At 41.5% G+C, this 19,669-nt stretch overlaps 1 protein-coding gene across 1 annotated transcript; it reads left to right on the plus strand.

The window, feature by feature from the left end:
- Positions 1-1,353: 1,353 nt before the first annotated feature.
- LOC119817238 (olfactory receptor 52I2-like) lies at positions 1,354-2,355 on the plus strand. Its single transcript, XM_038334439.1, has one exon. The coding sequence runs from the start codon at positions 1,381-1,383 to the stop codon at positions 2,353-2,355; it is 975 nt and encodes a 324-aa protein (XP_038190367.1). The 5' UTR covers positions 1,354-1,380.
- Positions 2,356-19,669: the final 17,314 nt, after the last annotated feature.

The following is a 19,669-nucleotide window of genomic DNA, read 5'->3' on the forward strand; positions in this document are numbered from 1 at the left end:
AGGAGGGCAAAGCAAGCACTGCCACGGTTGGCATGTGGCTACCAGACTGACAGAGGAGAACTGTCAAGGCAAATCTGTAAGACTCCTTAGAGTGAGTGTCCACAGATGTTCTCTTGACTTCAGAGCTGTGCTAAATCTACTGCTAGGAGTCAGTGCTGGGAAGATCTAGTCCAAAACTGACTATATGGCATTACATGATAAAGTATTTTTTCATTTAAGTACTTAAGTCAATTGTTTTACATGAATACTTGCTGTATATTATCAATGTAGAAATTCACTCACTATAAATAATGCTTCTCCTCTTAGTATGACCGTATGCTTTGTTTAAAACGTGCTTTACTTTCACAAGGATAAAGTTTCCTAGGTCTCTGGAGTGCCTTGGTAAACATCATGAGAAGGGGTATGCCACATTGAAGAAGCAGAAAAGCTATGGGAAAGTTCATCTCGATGTGTGTCTGAAGGGTTAATGTGCAATTATTTAGTTTAGTAATTGAAACTACAAGGAAATTGAGCACCAAAGTGAGAAATTATAAATATTTAAAAACATTTGTTTATATGGAAAGTGATTATGTCATTTTCTAAAGGCCTTATTTCCTGAACCTACATTTTCTATATGCATTTCTGAATGACAAGAACGTTTTTTTCATTTCTCTAGGTACGATCTTAAGCAGCTATAATATGATGTTTGATCTCAATAAGTTTGTATAATTTAGCAATCATGAGAAAAAAGGGAAATTCTTTGATTATTCATTATGTTGATGTAGCTGTCTATAAGGAATATATGAAATATATCTCTAATTTTGTTCCACAGGCTAGGGTTACACAAAGTTACAAATAAATGATACATACTTGACTGTATATCATCAACCATAGATAGACCATTTGAATCATCAATTTGAAATCATTAAGGATCAACATGAAAGATTTCATGAACACCCGAAATAAAAATAAACATGGAAAAGGTGTGGAGAGAGGACAGAGACCGAGACAGAGAGAGAGAGAGAGAGAGAGAGAGAGAGAGAGAGAGAGAGAGAGAGAGAGAGAGAGAGAGAGGGGGGAGAGAGAGAGAGAGAGAGAGAGAGAGACAGAGAGAGAGAGACAGAGACAGAGAGAGAGAGACTGAGGGAGAGAGAGAGAACACCGCCTGTAGAAAAACCAAGAATTGATCCTTGAGATGTGAATAGAAATTGGCTAAGTGCAAAATTTTTATAGGATGAACGGTTACTTTTAAAATATGTTAATTACTTTAGGTTATGCAAATACCACCAAGAAGAAAATACCCCAACAATTTTTGACCATCACACAGAAGAATCAGCTTTGTAAGACTATTACCTCTCTCATTGTACCTTACAAATGAACAGGAAAGCAGTCTGAGCAGTGATGCTGCCTACATCCTACAATCACACAATGCAGGCCCCTGCCACCTTCGTCCTTGTTGGCGTCCCAGGCTTCCAGTCTTCCTCTCTTTGGCTGGCCATCTCATTGAGCTCCATGTACAGCATAGCCCTCCTAGGGAACACCCTCATCATCACTGTGATCTGCATGGACTCCACTCTGCAAGAGCCCATGTGCTTCTTTCTCTGCATTCTGGCTGCTGTGGACATTGTTATGGCTTCCTCTGTGGCACCTAAGATGCTGAGCATCTTCAGCTCAGGAGACAGCTCCATCAGCTTTAATGCCTGTTTCACTCAGATGTACTTTGTCCATGCAGCCACAGCTGTGGAGACAGGGCTGCTACTGGCCATGGCTTTTGATCGCTATGTGGCCATCTGCAAGGCCCTACATTATATAAGAATCCTCACCCCTAATGTGATGGTGGGGATTAGTGTGACCATCACCACTAGAGCTGTGATTTTTATGACTCCCTTGAGTTGGATGTTGAGTCATTTGCCTTTCTGTGGCTCCAATGTAGTTCCACATTCCTACTGTGAACACATGGCTGTGGCCAAGTTAGCATGTGCTGACCCCATGCCCACCGGTCTCTACAGTTTGATTTTTTCCTCCATCATTGTGGGCTCAGATGTGGCCTTCATTTCTGCCTCCTATATTTTGATACTCAGGGCAGTGTTTGGTTTGTCATCAAAGAATGCACAGCGGAAGGCACTGAGTACATGTGGCTCTCATGTTGCGGTTATGGCTCTGTACTACCTCCCTGGGATGGCGTCCATCTATGTAGCCTGGCTAGGGCAGGACAAAGTTCCGCTACACACCCAAGTGTTGCTGGCTGACTTGTACCTGATCATTCCGCCCACCCTAAACCCTGTCATTTATGGTATCAGGACCAAGCAGATCCGAGGGCAGATATGGAGTCTGCTGATGCAGGGCTTCTCTCATCAGGCCACTCACTGTTCATGAGCACAAAGCTTCCCATACCTTAAGTTCCAGCCAACGGCCATGAAAACTCTGAGATCTATGGACATGGACTGGTTTGCAGGTGTGGAGCCTCCTTGGATAACACTTCAACTTCTCTCTAGAGTTCGACAGAAGTGATTGCGTTTCCCGGTGTCTTTATTTAGCATGCTACTGCATTGAAATTTGGGCAGAGCATGTGTTTGTTATTTTGTTTCTTAAAAAACCTCTATTCCTATCTAAAATCATTCCCTCTGTTGATGAAAGTTAGTTTGTCCCCTTTTCTCTTACTAGAACTTTCTTGTTCCTCCCCCTGTGTGATGCTGTGCTACAAACTAGCTCTTGCTCTCTGTCTCACCAATGAATCCATTTTATTTGATGCCTGTATTTATTCTTGGAGCACAAACCTCCTTCACCTAAAATAGATTTTGGTTTGTCTTATGTTAACTTAAAGTCAATGGTGTTGGCCCCTTCCTAATGAATGAACTGGAAAAAGAAACACAGTAATAAAAAAAACCAATCCCGAATCTGGGAGGAAATTCCCTTCTGATAGCCACACAATTTCATGGGGGCAGAGACACATATATTTGATTCTTAATTAAATTGGAAATCTTAATAAGACTAATTATCTGCTATTAAAATTCAAAGTGCTAGGAGAAACTGCAGTAGCAGGTTGGTTAATTGTTCCCTTGATTAGAATGAACTGTCTTCCACCTCTTCTGATTAGCTTGAGTTTTAAGTCTAATGGAAATATAATCAGTATAGCACTGACATGAAGACTAAAAAATAATTAATAGGGAGCTCAGACCTGAACTCAGAGGTATATTTGCTTAACAGATCTGACGTTGCTCATGGTGTTATCACTACTGGACTTTCAAATGCAAAACTATTAGATGAGACTCTTGCCTTACACAGGATGCAAAAATTAACAGAAAAAATATAAAGAACTAATTGGAAGACTGAAAATGATAAAACTAGGAAAACATTTAACATTGCAAAGATTTCTTGGATATGATATCCAAAGTGTAGTCAGCAAAAGCGAAAAATAGATGCAACTACTAGGAGCAGAACTAATTTTGTGTAACAAAAGACAAAACAGAATGCAGAGACGCCATGCAGGATGGAAGAAGGGGTGTATATATATATATATATATATATATATATATATATATATGAATTGAATATTTAATAAGAATTATTTACTTAGTAAATGATTAAATTCTATAATTCAACAATAACAACAAATCAGGTACTCAAACTGCAAATCGATATTCCTGTAAAGAACATGTACAAGTGACCAGCTGACATATGCAAAGACGCTCTTTGTCACTAATAATTACAGAGATTAAAAATAAAACTATAGTGAGATAATCCATTTGACCCTAGGCGTGATCACAAAAACTCAAACTAAACCACCCCCTGCCATGTAGAAACAAACTTTGGGTGAAAGTGTGAACAAACTGAAATCTCTTTGTTCTGTTAGTGAAGACTGTGACAGTAAAACTATGTTAGTGGTACGGGTAATCTATGAAATATGAAAAACAGAGATAACCCGAGGTAGCAATCCCACTTCTGGTAATTAATAAACAGTGGGATCGGGGTCTCCAGTCTGAAATGACCAAGAGACTGCAGAGAAGCGAGGCAGTCTCTGGAGGAGTCACAGTGTTTGGCTGCTGGGCAGAGGCCAAGAGCAGTGGTGTTCTGGGAAGACAGAGTCTCCCAGTGGGAGGTGTTTGGAAAGGACCACACTCAAAGTAACCCCATTGTCTTTGATCTCCTGTGGGTTCTGTGATGTTACTGCTTCTTGTGAATCTACATATTATTTGGTGTGAGACATGTGTAATAGAAGGCATTCTTAACCAGAGAATGAATGCTGCAAGTGGAAATCTATTATGTAATAACTGAATTGGGAAAGAGTTTGAACTTTAAAAGTCTTGAGTTTAGGGTTACCTCAGAACTGAGGATTCTAGTTCCCTATCCAAGTATATAAGTATAATGTGGCTGGCCAGGTCTGGAGGCATTATGGACACCTGCAGCTTCCTCTGGAAATGGTGCGAGGGATGGCAGATGTATATTATATATACCTATATCATAGGTCTATAGGGTTACTGTGTCCAAATCAGAGAAATGAAAAGGTAAGTGCAACCCTGGACTGGTAAATATGTATTTTTAGGGATCAAGACTTGCTTTGAGAAAACGTATGCCCTAGGGCAGAGTGAGATTGTTTTTGGGTGTCGACAGAGGCACTTAGGTAAGGCCATGAGATTGTCACAGGCTGCAACGCTGTGTTCATGTGAGTATGCATGCAGTACTGCTGTCATCTGGACAGCATGTTAAATAAGCATCCCTCCATCCTTTTATTTGGAATAAAACATCATTTCACATCCTATGATTTACTTATTGATGTTAAATGACTTGCCTAGGTCACTTTTCAGTGATGAACCCTACAGACATGTGCACCTTCAGGGCTGAAGGACCATTGTGATGCTGGAAAGGAGATTTGGGCATAGGCTTTCTGAAAGAATTCACCCCAACAAGCAGCATGTTTCCGTGTGTTGATAGTGTAACCTTAGATTTCTGTAACTTGTAGCATGCGTTTTGAGTGGCCCAACAAGCTAATCAAAAAATAAGCATACAGGAAATTATGCTTAAGAAGTTACTGTATTCACAACAGATCTTTAATGGAATTATTGATATTCTCAAGAAAATATTCAAATATTTTAAAGAAGAAACAATTAAAACAAATGCTCTTTATTTTGAAAAGACTAAACACACACACCAACTAAACTAACAGCACCAACTAAGAAGAAAAACAAATAAAACCAAGTAAAAAATGTTTAAAAGAAATGAGAACTATCACTAATTTCAAACCACTGTGAGAATCTGGGAAGAGATGAGACTCCCAGTGCTGCAGACCGGAAGGAGGAGCAGGGCATAAGGTGAGGACGCCCTCAGGTGAAAGGTGAGTTTATAGAGAGCAGCTTCTGGGTCAGAGGTGAACGGGTGTGAGCATTCTGGATCCTTCAGCTTTCTTCAAATCCATAGGCAGCAAAGCTCAGCCCCAAATCTGTAGCATCCCAAACACAGACTGTGGCTGCAGGGATACCCAGCTTCATTTTCACGATTCTTCTCAATTCCACTGTGAAGTCTTCAGTGTGACCTCATCTGTCAGTGATGTTTAAGTCTGTGATTATATACAACATGGATTTTATTTGACTGTGACATGGAACTTGTTCTGTAGTTCAGTCAGTCTCAGTATACAGCATTTACTATTCTTAAGGTTTGTCTTTCATGTTTTTTTCTCAAAGAGACCATATGTGAATATCAAGTCCCAGAAAATTGGGTCTTTAGAAAACTCTGGAAGATTCTGCACCAGTGTGGGGTCAGTCATCTCTCCAGGAGTCAAGTGGACACCACGTGGTGAGGATGGAGACCCAGCTTATCTTATGTTTGGGTAACACAGAAGATGCCTTTTCCTGCACATGGGACCCTAACACCGACTTTTACCATTCTGATCTATTCAGTCATTCAGGAGAAAGATTTGAGAGCTAAGAAGAGTCAGGACCGAAGGATAAGGATGAGACAACTTCTTAGGCTGCAAAAGCTTTATTAACCAGGGGTTACGGGACTTGATAGCCACTCAGACTAAGCAGTCTCAAGGCTTGGCAAATAATCTCTTTTCATGGAGGACTGAAAGGAAATATTAGAAACACTTCTTGGGCTGCATCTGAATATTAAGTCAACACCTTTCTTTTTTTTTTTTTTCGAGACAGGGTTTCCCTGTCATTTCTAGAGCCTGTCCTGGAACTAGCTCTTGTAGACCAGGCTGGCCTCGAACTCAGAGATCCGCCTGCCTCTGTCTCCTGAGTGCTGGGATTAAAGGCATGCGCCACCACCGCCCGGCTCAACACCTTTCTTGTCGGGTGATATGGCCACGCCAGGCTAATGCCTCAGATGACGCAATGTTAAGGCTCTGTGGGCTTAAGAAAAGAGTGTGGGACTTAATGAGGTCACTCCATAGTTTCCTAGGTCAAACTACCTGTGCATGTCCCAAGAGAGAGTAATGGCCTGGGAGTGGTCAGAAAATGTGTTGGGGCAGGAATGGAGCCTACCCAGAGTGCACTTGCCACATCCACTCTAATCCCTAATCCAACTACATTTTGGTGTCAATATTTTGTATATTGACATATATACACACTCTAAGTCTTCATAATTAGAAGCAGAGTTTTACATCATATAAGAAAGGCTCTTTTGTTCAGAACTGATGATAACAGAAAAATATTAAATGAACAGACAAAAGGCTTAGTTTTGGAACTACTTTGTAAAAGAACAGAGAGTGAGTTCCTCATTGTATTTTAAAACTATCTTGGCATTAATGTCAACTCTATGGCAAAACCTCAGTGTCTGATCATGGCAGGACAACTGAAACCCTTAAGAGAATGGGGGTTGTGTTGGTGGATTTATGATTTCTGTTGTTGCTGTTTTATTTTGTTCTTTTTTGAGACAGGGTTTTCCTGTGTAGCTCTGGCTAACTTGGAAGTTTCATGTTTCCATCTGTGTCTGTGGAGCCAAGACTGTAATCTTTTTTAGCACTGATCTTTTTAGTGTAAGGTTCATGTGGGATGGAGGACACTCATGTGTGGGGACATACACACTTTGGAAATGACTTGATAAGACCATTTACTGGGTGTCATGGAGGCAAAGACCAAGGACCCAATCTTCCTCTTCCTGACTCCTCACAGCTTGGTTTTGTACTTTACACAGGTAGATTATTTTCTTATATGTAATGAGCGGGACCAGAGTATTTCAGACTTAGCATTTTCCTGGACTTGTGACTATATATACAGAAAGAGACATTTTGGCAGTGTGATCTAAGTCTGAACATGAATTTCATTTATGTTTCCCATATATCTTGTACAGATAACCTGAAGGTAATTTTATAAAATAATTTTAGTGTGCTTGCATTCTGACTGTGACCTATCATTAAGCGAAACTTTCTTCCACTTTTGGTACTATGTTGGTTATAAGACATTTTGAATTTTGGAGCATTTTGGATTTCACAGTTTTGAATGAGTGACATTTACTCTATTCTACTCTTATCAGCCACCATAGGATCTAGGGTATTTCCTTTTTTTTTCTTGAGACAGGGTTCCAGTATATAGCCCCACTGGACTGCCATTCACTATGTAGACCATGTAGGACTTAAAGTTGTAGCAATTCTCTGCCTCTGCCTCTCAAGGGCTTGTCTATAGACAGACACCACTGTCCTGGTACAGCATATTATCTTGGTATGATAAGATGTGGACTAGCTTCCATTTCAGAATAAGAGCTGGAGGTTATACTAATGGTGACTAAGGACGTTAACTAGACTGTTGGGTAATTTTTCTTCTTGGTGATGTTTCTATGTTTATTGTACTGTTTTAGCCCACTTTGATGTTACTGTCTCTTGACCAAAAATTCGGAGAGTTTCATGCCTGTTGGTTTCAAATATATTTCAGAAGTGAAATATTTCTACTATTTAGGTAACCAAAGTCTTAGCAGCTCTGCTATCACTAGGCAAAGTGAAACAAAAGCTGTTCTTGACTGCCTGCCACTCTGCAAGCCACACCCCCAAGAGCTCATGTGTGTGCACACTGGTCTTTCCTCATACTTGGAGATGTGAGATAAGAGGCAAGTGCTACCTCACAGTCACAAGCTGGATTTGAGAAGATATGTAGTGTTCGGTAAAGGGAAAGCCGAAGGCTCGCATTCTGCTTCACAGCTACGAGGAAGCCTCCACTGTCAGCTCTGGAGGAGGAGGATGGCGTGAGCCCGTATCTCAAGCCTAACCTGCCTTCCAGCTGGCAGTCGCTCCTTCTCATTGACTTCCAGCTTCCAGGCTTTGTCCTGTTCTTTCCTCAGAGGTTTCAGAGCCTCCTGGAGTTTCCACTGCAAGAGACAGGAAGCTCATGAGTGTGACAATGTTCCTCAGACAAAAGGCTGGATAAATGTAAGAGAAAAGTGAGGCACAGAAGGCACAGACTGCCCATGTGACACCCAGGGAAGCTCTTTGGGTTGAGAATCATCTTAACTTGTGTAGCTGCCAAGTGTCTGTAAAGGTCTATAGTTAGACTTTCTAGGAAACAATAACTTAGGACTTCCCTACCCATGGCTATTTTTATTCTCATTACTTTTCTTTCCTGTTATTTCCCAGAACCTTGCTGCTGAGAGTGTGCTCTGATGCCAGGAGCATCAGCACAGCAGAATCTGGAGTCTTACCCTATACTTAGAAAAAGAGACCCTGAATTTAGGAAGCTCCTTGGGTAGTTCGGACACACAGTAATGGTAAGATGCTTTCCCAGGAGAATAAAGATTCTCACGGGAAAGCCAAAAGCATTTAGTTACCGCCTTCCATTCTGATAACAGCAAGTTTTCTGTTAGGGAATTCTGAAGTGATAGGAGGACCAAAGGAACTGAATGGAAGACCCAGATAGCAATCCACACACCTATGAACATGTGATTTTTGACAAAAAGTAAAAAAAAAAAAATAAAATGGAAAAAAGAAAGCATATTCAACAAATGGTGCTGGCATAACGATATTGACATGTAGAAGGATGAAAATAGGTCCATATCTATCACAATGCACAAAACACAAGTCCAAATGGATCAAAGACCTCAACATAAAGCCAACCACACTGAACCTTATAGAAGAGAAAGTGGGAAGAACTCTCGAACACATTGGCACAGGAGACCACTTCCTAAATATAACCCCAGCAGCACAGACACTGAGAGAAACAATTAATAAATGGGACCTCCTGAAACTGAAAAGCTTCTGTAAAGCAAAGGACCTGGTCAACAAGACAAAACGACAGCCTACAGAATGGGAAAAGATTTTTACCAACTCCACATCAGACAGAGGACTGATCTCCAAAATATACAAAGAACTCAAGAAATTGGTCATCAAAAGAACAAATAATCTAATAAAAGAATGGGGTACAGATCTAAACAGAGAACTCTCAACATGAATCTGAAATGGCTGAAAGACACTTAAGGAAATGCTCAACATCCTTAGCCATCAGAGAAATGCAAATCAAAACAACTCTGAGATCCCATCTTACACCTGTAAATTAGCCAAGATCAAAAACACTGATGACAACTTATGCTGGAGAGGTTGTGGGGAAACTTCTGCACTGCTGGTGGGAATGCAAGCTGGTACAGCCCCTTTGGATGTCAGTGTGGCAATTTCTCATAAAATTAGGAAACAACCTTCCTCAAGACCCAGCAATACCATTTTGAGTATATACCCAAAGGATGTCCAATCGTACCACAACACATGTGCTCAACTATGTTCATAGCAGCATTATTTGTCATAGCCAGAACCTGATAACAACCTAAATGCCCCTCGACTGAAAAATGAATAAATGAATAAAGAAGATGTGGTACTTTTACACAATGGAGTACTACACAATGGGGAAAAATAATGACATCTTGAAATTTGCGGGCAAATGGATGGATCTCGAAAACATGATATTGAGTGAGGTAATCCAGACCCAGAAATACAAATATAATATGTACTCACGCATAAAAGGCTTTTAGACATAAAGCAAGGGAAACAACAAAGAGGAGCCTAAGAGAGACATACTCAGATTTAATCTACATGGGAAGTAGAAAAAGACAAGATCTCCTGAGTAAATTGGGAGTGTGGGGATCATGGGAGAGGGCAGAAGGGCAGCCAGGAGGAAAAGAGGAGAGCGGAGGAAAATATATGACTCAATAAAAACAATAAAAATAAAACCATGAAAAAATAAAATTAAAAAATTATAAAGTACAGACATGGTTCAAGCATTTGTAGCACAGTAATACTGCTGGGATCTGGGTGTGAAGCACCCTCCACAGGCCATGAGATTGAAGCCCTGATCCTCCGCTGGGGGTGGCTGTAGGAAGTTGTAGGGAACATTAGGAGGGCTAGTCTGCATGGAGAAAGCGGACCATTGTAGGGCAGCCCTTGAGGTCTTATGGCCTAGTCTCACTTCCTGTTTATTCTCCCTAACTACAGATGTCATGTGCTCCTGTAACTGTGATTTTCCCACCGCAATGCCCTATATCCCTTTGAACTCTAAGTCAAAATAAACCTTTTCTCTCTTGCCTTTGCTTCTTGTCTGGGATTTGATGACAGCAACAAGAAAAACAACTAATCAAAGTACAGTCCCCAGATGCTGGTGTCATCACCATTTTATAAATAAAATTGAGGCTCAGAAAGTGACCTATCCAAAGCTAGTCAATGACAGGGCTGGGAACCAGCCAAGATCTTAGCCTCTGTGTCAGAATGTTAAATTATTTCCTTGTCCTAAAACTCTCAACATGAAATGAAATAGCCACACTTTTAATGTTTTAGATATTTGTCCCATAGAGAAAAATGTTTATTCAGAGGATTTGCCATATGTCCTTACATTTTAATCTTAACTTGAAGAAAGAAAATTAAAATAGAACAAGATTATTTCTCATGTACATCTGAGAAAGAACATGGTGGGACCTAGAAGCTGATCACAGTGGTTAGGACAAACCAGCAAGGCATGTGACAGAGAGATTATCCCCAAGTGTGGGAAACAGAGCCCGAGACAAAGAACAAGCTCTTTGGTCTAGCCTTTCATCTGTCTTTAATTTAAACTGAAGTCAGGAAACCTGATGATATGGATCCTGTGAGTATTAATGCATGTTTAGCACATCAGCATGCCTGGCAATTGGAGAATCAGTCTTAAGGGATTCATCTACAGTCTTTTCCAGTTCCAAAATATTGTGTCATGATCCAAAATTATTTATTTTACATCTCGGCTGCAGCTTTCCCTCCCTCCCTCCTCTCCTCGTAGTGCTCCCTCCCATCCTCCTATCCACTCCTCCTCCACTTTTGCTTAGGAAAGGGTCGGTCTCCCATGAATGTCAACAAAACATGGCATGCCAAGTTTCTTTAAGACCAAGTACCTCCCATGTATTAAGGGTAGGCAAGGTGACCCAGTGTGAGGAGTAGGGTCCCAAAAGCCAGTAAAGGAGTCAGAGACAGCCCCTGTTACCACTGTTAGGCGTCCCATAAGAGGACGCAGCTGTAATATGTATGCAGAGTGCCTAGCTCAGTTCCGTGCAGGCTCCCTGGTTGTCGGTTCAGTCTCTGTGAGTCCCTATGAGCCCAGGTTCGTTGATTCTGTGACTTTTCTTGTGTCCTTGACCCCTCTGGCTCTTTCAGTCCTTTCTCCCTCTGTTCTGTAGGATTCCCCGAGCTCTGCCTATGGCTGTGGTTTGGCTGGGGGTCCGCATCTGTTTCCATCAATTGCCAGACAAAGCCACACTGATGATAAGTGGACTAGGCACCACTCTACGAGGATAGCAAACTATTATTAGGCATAATTACACTGACATTTTCCCCTCTCCAGTGGTGTTTAGGACTATCTGGGTTATCCAGCCTGGGAGTCCTGGAGCGTCAGAGGTGGGCTTACTCTCTTGGCATAGGTTTTAGGCTAGTCAGGACTTTGGTTGGCCACTCCCTCAATCTCTAGGCCACTTTTACTCCAGCACATCTCATAGGCAGGGCAGACTATAGGTCGAAGGTTATGTGGATGGGTTGGCTTCGCACTCCATCCACTTGAAGTCTTGCCTGGTCATAATTCATTTAAAAATGGGGTACAGATCTAAACATAAAATTTTCAACAAAAGAATCTCAAATGGCCAAGAAATATTCCAGTAGATGTTCAATGTCCTTAGCCATCAGGGAAATGCAAGTCAAAATGACTCTGAGATTCCATCTTACATCTATCAGAATGGCTAAGATAGAAAATACAAGCGACAGATCATGCTGGAGAGGATGCGGAGCAAGGGAAGCACTCCTCCAATGCTGGTGGGACTGGAAACTTGTACAGCCACTTTCGAAATCAGTGTGGTAGTTTCTCAGAAAACGGGAAATCAGTTTACCACAAGACCCAGCTATACCACTCTTGAGCATAAACCCAAATGATGCTCAACTATGTCCATAGCAGCTTCATTTATAATACCCAGAACCTGGAAACAACCTAGATGTTCCTCAGCTGAGGAATGGATAAGCATGGAGTGTGGTACATTTACAGAAAATTCCATTGTCCAACTACACAGACACAAAACGAGGCAGGGTTTTCCTTTGTACCCATAGGGCGGTGTTCTTTTTCTAACATTTGGACTTTTACTGAGTAAGCAGGAGATGGCACTCATTGACTGCATGGGGAGGAACCTGAAAATCCCCAGTGAATCCAAGTTCCAGTGACATATTTATTTTCCTTTGGATTTCACGCCAACGTCAGAACCCAGGTCTTGGTTGAAATTCTTCTGTGTGGTCTAGAAAACTCCCGAAAAATTTGGATCGTCTAAAAAGTGGGAAGTGAAGCAGGCACTGAGATCTGAAGGGAACCTGTGTTCTTTGGTAGAGCAATGACTCTCAACCCTCCTAATTTGTGACTCTTTTGTACAGTTCCTTATGTGGTGGCGACCTCCAACCATAAAATTACTTTGTTGCTACTTCATAACGGTAGTTTTGCTACCGTTATGAATTGTAAATATCTTATATGTAATCCCAAAGGGGTAATGGCTCACAGGTTGAGAGTCATTTCGGTAGAGAGCAATGGCTGTCTTTATATCACAGTTGAACAGATAAAATTAGACATTTTTCTTTTTTTGGTTTTTCAAGATAGGATTTCTCTGTAGCTTTGGAGCCTGTCCTGGAACTAGCTCTGGTAGACCAGGTTGGCCTTGAACTAACAGAGATCTGTCTGCCTCTGCTGCCCGAGTGCTGGGATTAAAGACAGGAGACACCACTGCCCGGCTCAGATTAGACATTTTTAACATCAATTGAGCATGAATACAAAGAGACCTGGTTTGCAAGTATGGGTCATTTATTCTCTGCCTTTAAGTCACTCAAGTTCAGGGGAATTTAAAACAGTTAATGGGAACACCTTTTCCATGTGTAACTTGAATGTGTCTGTAACTATGATTGACTCTCAACGGCCCCGATGACAAGAATGCCGTGGAGATGACGAGGGAAGAGGCTTGTGTTTTGAGGGGCAGGCTAGACTTAAAACTTTTGAAGACAAGACCGAATCACCTCATTGATTGAAAATTGAACAAAGGGGTTTCTACATTATTTACATTTGTAGGGTTTCTCTCAGTATCTGAAAAGAACCAAATTTACAAAGGCTTTTCTATAAAACTTACACTTATGTGATGTTTTAGGTAGGATTCCCTAGAAGAACAGAATGAGAAGAATGTATATACAGACACATATGCACAAGAACACACTCACGCATGCACACACACATGCACGCACCTGCACATACATATACATATGCGCACGCACGCGCGCACGCGCACACACAGAGAGGATTTATTTAGACTGGCTTGTATGACTTGTATGATAGGCACATAGATGCTGGGTATTAATAAACAGCCATCAGTATCTTAGGAGGCAAAGAACTCAATGGCTGTTGGGGCAGCTGGCCCAATCAGTGCGTTCAGGGGCGTGGCTGCCCCAGGGAAGTAGGATACCCTTAAATAGGATCAGGGCGCCGGAAGGAGGCCCGTTTTGCTCGCCCGCGTACCTTCTGCTCCTCTGGACCCTTGGTTCTGTAAGTTCCCTTATTTCCCCTTGTATTAAAACTGATTAATTATAAAAGGACTATCGTGGTTATTCCCTAACCCCTACAACCGCTGGTACCGCCGGTACTTGCCGGCACATTTGGCGTACATTTGGCGCTCCAACGTGGTGACTAAATCCACTTAAAAACCTTACGTGGGGCAGAACCCCGGGGGCAGTAAGTCTGCTGCGGTCTGCTCGCAATTCACAGGCGGGCTGAACCGCCCTAATTCTAATTCAGGTGATTGAGCCAGAGCTCGCACTCTTTTTTTTTTTTTATTTATTACCTGGTCTCCATACGGAGACAGCCTGCGGCCGAACAACGCAGTATCCTCTGCTGCTCCTGGTCTGCTGCATTGCCCCGCCCAGGAGCTGTTTGCCCGTGTGTGCCCAGACCACCTAGCAGACTGCTCTGCACCGCGGGACCAGACAAAACCGCGGCTCGCTCCGGCCCCGGCGCGCGTCCCCGCAGCCACCAACACGCTCAGCCCTGTCCAGCCGCCGGTCGTTGGCAGTCCCGCGCGTTCCCCCTCCCTCCCACCTGCAGTTCTTGCAGGGACCCGAAGTTGATATTAAGCTAGCAGATCGCTACCCACTCGCCCGCCAGCTATTTGTGCAGCTTTTGCAGGGATTCAATGTTGATTTCAGGCTAGCGAAACATCGCCGCCTTGAACTCTATGCGGGACGCCATCTTTGGTTTCCCAAAAACACGTGAAACTAGGTGCACTGAGCCATCTAGTGGCAGACAACAGTAATTACAGGTAATTTTTTCATTCGATTGAAATTAAGCATTAAGATTAAAAATGTCTGATAATATCACTATTAAAGGATTCTATAATTTGTTTAATTACACAATGACCGAATTTTTGAGCGATACAGATGTGGTTTCCTTTGGCTGGATATTTACAGGGCTTGGTATCTTCTTTATTTTTATTTTTTTCATTACAACATGGTTGGAAGATAAAAAAGAGATAGAGTCCTTACAGGCAGGAGCTAAAAAACTAAACAAGGACATAACTGGTTTGGAAAACACTAATAAACAGCTTGAAAAGACGGTTGCAGCTCTCGAGGAAAGGAATAATAGACTTTCCTCTGAGATGGCTTTGTTAATTGAGAAATTTGAAACTTTCGAGGAGAAGTTTGAATCTCATGAGGAAAGAAATAACAGATCTCTCTCTGAGATGGCTTTATCTCTTGAGAGGAAAATGCAAGGTATGGAGGCGGGAACAGCGGATCTGAATCATAAGTTACAATCCCTGTCGGTAAGAACTGAAACACTACCTGAGAATTTGAATCATAAGTTACAATCCCTGTTGGTAGAAACTGAAACATTATCTGAGAAGATTCGAACCGTTGAATGTATTAACAAGACTTTATCAAAGAGCTATGAAAGATTGCTGGACAGAATTTCAATACAAGATGGCACCATTCATGCCATAAAAATTCTGTCCAAGGATGAGACGTTATCGGTGTTGGACAAACTTCATACCTTTGAATCCTCTATGAAAGCCTTGGAACATAATACTGGGCAAGAGATTGAGGCATTGCAGAAGGCAATGGTAAATAGATTTGAAAAGATCGAGGAAATTATGGACTCTCATGAACAGGAGCAAATAGTACAAAAGAAAGTCCCAACCCCATCGATAAATAGAACTCTCCGGGATAGCTTCAATAGAACTCTACCTATCTTCCAAGTGATAACTACAGAAAAGGTGACTGGTTCTAAAAACCCTAAGATCACCAAGGAATATACATGGGAACCCATCCGTATGAATGATCTGAAAGAAATTAAACAAGCTGTTATGAATTTTGGGATGCATAGCTCTTTTGTTAAGGAGATGCTGAAGTCTTGGTCCATTACAATTAACCCCACCCCTAGGGACTGGTTGGACCTAGTCTCAGCTGTTTTAGAGAATGGACCTCAATTGAGCTGGAGGTGCATGTTCAGACAAGAGGCTAGGCTTTTAGAACAGCAGGAAAGATCAAAGGGAGTTGACATCACCCTAGATCAAATTATGGGTGAAGGACTTTATTCTGATCCTCTAGAACAAGCTAATTATGATGAACACACTCTATCCATATGTACTACCACAGCCTTGAAGGCTTGGGACAGGGTTCAAAACCCAAGACAGAGAACGGAATCATATATCAGGGTTAAACAGGGTCCGAGAGAACCATTTGTTGACTTTTTACATAGACTAACTAAAGCTGTACAAATAGGGATATCTGACCCAGAAGGAAGGCAGGTAATAATTGAGTCCTTGGCTTATGAGAATGCCAATGTAGAGTGCAAAAGGGTTTTGACGCCTCTGAAGATCAGATCAGCACCCCTGGAGGAATGGGTCTTACATACAATGAATATTGAATCGACTGAGTTTCACGCCGATATGTGGGTAGAAGAAGCCATTGCCAACGGTAAAAGGAGACATCAAAATACCAAATGTTTTAATTGTGGCAGAATGGGACATATGAAACGGAATTGCAGACAAAGGATTTACAGAAATAATAATAATAATAATAATGCCTTTTCCAGGAATAACAGGAATAGAAGGCCTCAGCCTTCAGGGTTATGTAGGAGATGTGGGAAAGGTAGACATTGGGACAGCGAATGCAGATCATCAAGAGATAGGCAAGGAAATCCGCTGCAGGTGGGAAATGCCATGGGGGGCCTCTCGCAGGCCCCCATGGCGAATGTGGTCCAGTCATTTCCCGTTACAATGGAGAACATGCCTTGTCAGGACAATTAGAAATCCCCATGTCTGCTGTTGGAAGCAAAAATAGCCCAAAAGATGAATTACGTGTATTTTGGCAAACTTCTATAAGTGATCAAAGACCGAAGTTAAGAGTGTGTGTAAATGGCATTTTCATTACTGGCCTGCTGGACACAGGAGCAGATGTTAGTATCATTACTCCAGAATCTTGGCATCCGTATTGGCCACTACAGGATGTAAATGTTCGACTTTTGGGAATTGGGACCCTATCTCGAGTAAGGCAAAGCATGAGATGGGTCAAATGCATTGGTCCTGAGGGACAAATAGGAAAATTAAGGCCATATGTAGCTAATATTGCAGTAAATTTATGGGGTCGTGACCTATTGCAGCAATGGAATACTCAAATTAACATTCCTGCTGCCTCTAGAGCATATATTTCTGAGGAAAACATCAAAAGGTATTACAGATGGCGAAAACCAGCCATTCGGGCTGTACAAGAACACAAACCAATGGATGCCCCTCTAGAATCACCAACGGCCCTACCTCTAAAATGGTTGACTGAGAAACCGATATGGACAAAACAATGGCCTTTATCTGAGGAAAAGTTGCAAGCTTTAGAACAGCTAGTACAAGAGCAATGGGATGCTCAACATATAGAAGAATCTACCAGCCCTTGGAATTCTCCTGTATTTGTGGTTAAGAAAAAATCTGGTAAATGGAGAATGGTGACTGATCTCAGAGCTATAAACAGGATTATTCAACCTATGGGCTCTCTGCATTCTGGACTTCCTCTGCCTTCTTTATTACCAAAAGGATGGCCTCTCATAGTTATTGATTTGAAGGACTGTTTCTTCACCATACCTTTACAAGAAAAAGATAGAGAAAAGTTTGCCTTCACAGTGCCTACTTATAATAACTCTCAACCTACCAAGAGATACCAGTGGACCGTCCTCCCACAGGGCATGTTGAACTCTCCCATCCTGTGCCAATACTTTGTGAATCAACCATTACAAATAATACGCAAGATGTTTCCCAAATCCATTGTATACCATTATGTAGATGACATCTTATTGTCTGATTCAAATGTGGATACCTTAGAGAGACTGTTTGAAGAGGTGAAAATAGTTCTACCTAAATGGGGATTACAGATTGCTCCCGAAAAAATTCAGAGAGGAGATTCTGTTGATTATCTAGGTTATAGAATAGGTTTGCAAAAAATTAAGACACAAAAGGCACAAATTAGGAGAGATCAACTGCAAACTCTTAATGACTTTCAAAGGTTGTTGGGAGACATTTCCAGCCTTCGACCGGCTGTTGGGATAACACCTGATATGATAATTCACTTAAACAAAACCTTAGATGGGGAAAGAGACCTAAACAGTCCCAGAGAATTAACAGCTGAAGCAGAAAAAGAACTGACAATGGTTGAAGAAAGACTGTAGGAAGCACATGTGGATAGGGTGAATCCAGAACTCAGTTGTATTCTCGTCATATTGCCTTCAAAAATTTCTCCTACAGGAATTTTAATGCAAAGAGATGATATTATCTTAGAGTGGATCTTTCTACCTCATAAGCCAAGTAAGAAATTAAAAACCTATGTGGAAAAGGTTTCTGAACTAATCATAAAAGGCAAATTGAGACTTCGTCAACTAGCAGGCACAGACCCAGCAGAAATCATAGTGCCTTTCACCGCTGATGAGATACGAAAATTGTGGGAAGATAATGAACCATGGCAAAGAGCTTGTGCTAACTTTTTAGGAGAAATTAATAACAACTATCCAAAAAGCAAAAGGCTTAACTTTATAAAGAGAACTTCTTGGATTCTTCCTCGAATTGTCCGTGATGCTCCAATAACTGGAGCCCGCACGTTTTATACTGATGCTAATAAATCAGGGAAGGCAGGTTACAAATCAGAAGACTTGAGTAAGGTGGGACAAAGTCCTTACGATTCTGTCCAAAAGGCAGAGTTATTTGCCATTCTTATGGTGCTAAGGGATTTTAAGGAACCTCTTAACATTATTACTGACTCACAATATGCAGAAAGAGTTATCTTACATATTGAAACTGCTGAATTCATACCTGATGATACTGAACTAACCTCATTGTTTATCCAGGTACAAGAAATGATCAGGAACAGACTTTGCCCTATGTATATAACACACATCCAATCCCATACGGGTCTGCCAGGTCCTTTAGCACGTGGCAATGCAGATATTGATCAGTTATTGATTGGTAGTGTGCTGCAGGCTTCCGAATTTCATGAAAAGCATCATGTCAATAGCAAAGGCTTGAAGAAAGAGTTTTCTATTACATTGCAACAATCTAAGGAGATTGTAAAGAAATGCTCTACTTGCTCTTTCTATAACCAAGCACCACTGCCTGCAGGGGCTAATCCAAAGGGCACCAAAAGGAATGAAATCTGGCAGATGGATGTGTTCCATTTTGCAGAATTTGGAAAATTAAAATATGTACACCATACCATTGACACTTATTCAGGATTCCAATGGGCAACTGCTTTAAGCTCAGAAAAGGCCGATTCAGTAATCACTCACTTATTAGAAGTTATGGCCATCATGGGTATACCTGCACAAATAAAGACGGATAATGGTCCAGCTTATGTCTCTAGAAAAATGAAACGGTTTTTTGCCTATTACAATATTAAGCATGTTACAGGCATACCCTACAATCCTACAGGTCAAGCAGTCATTGAAAGATCAAATAGGACTATAAAGGATATGTTAAACAAGCAAAAGGGGGTGGAAAATACCCCCAGAAATAGATTACATAATGCTTTACTAACCTTGAATTTTCTCAACGCTAATGAGAAGGGGACAACGGCTGCAGAAAGACATTGGATAATGGAAAAGTCTGTTGAATTAAATCAACCAGTTTATTTCAAGGATGTGCTAACCTCACAATGGAAGCCAGGGGATGTGCTGCGTTGGGGAAGGGGTTTTGCTCTTGTCTCCACAGGAGAAGAAAA

Source organism: Arvicola amphibius, chromosome 1 (genome assembly GCF_903992535.2).
Source record: "Arvicola amphibius chromosome 1, mArvAmp1.2, whole genome shotgun sequence".
Taxonomy (NCBI): Eukaryota; Metazoa; Chordata; class Mammalia; order Rodentia; family Cricetidae; genus Arvicola; species Arvicola amphibius.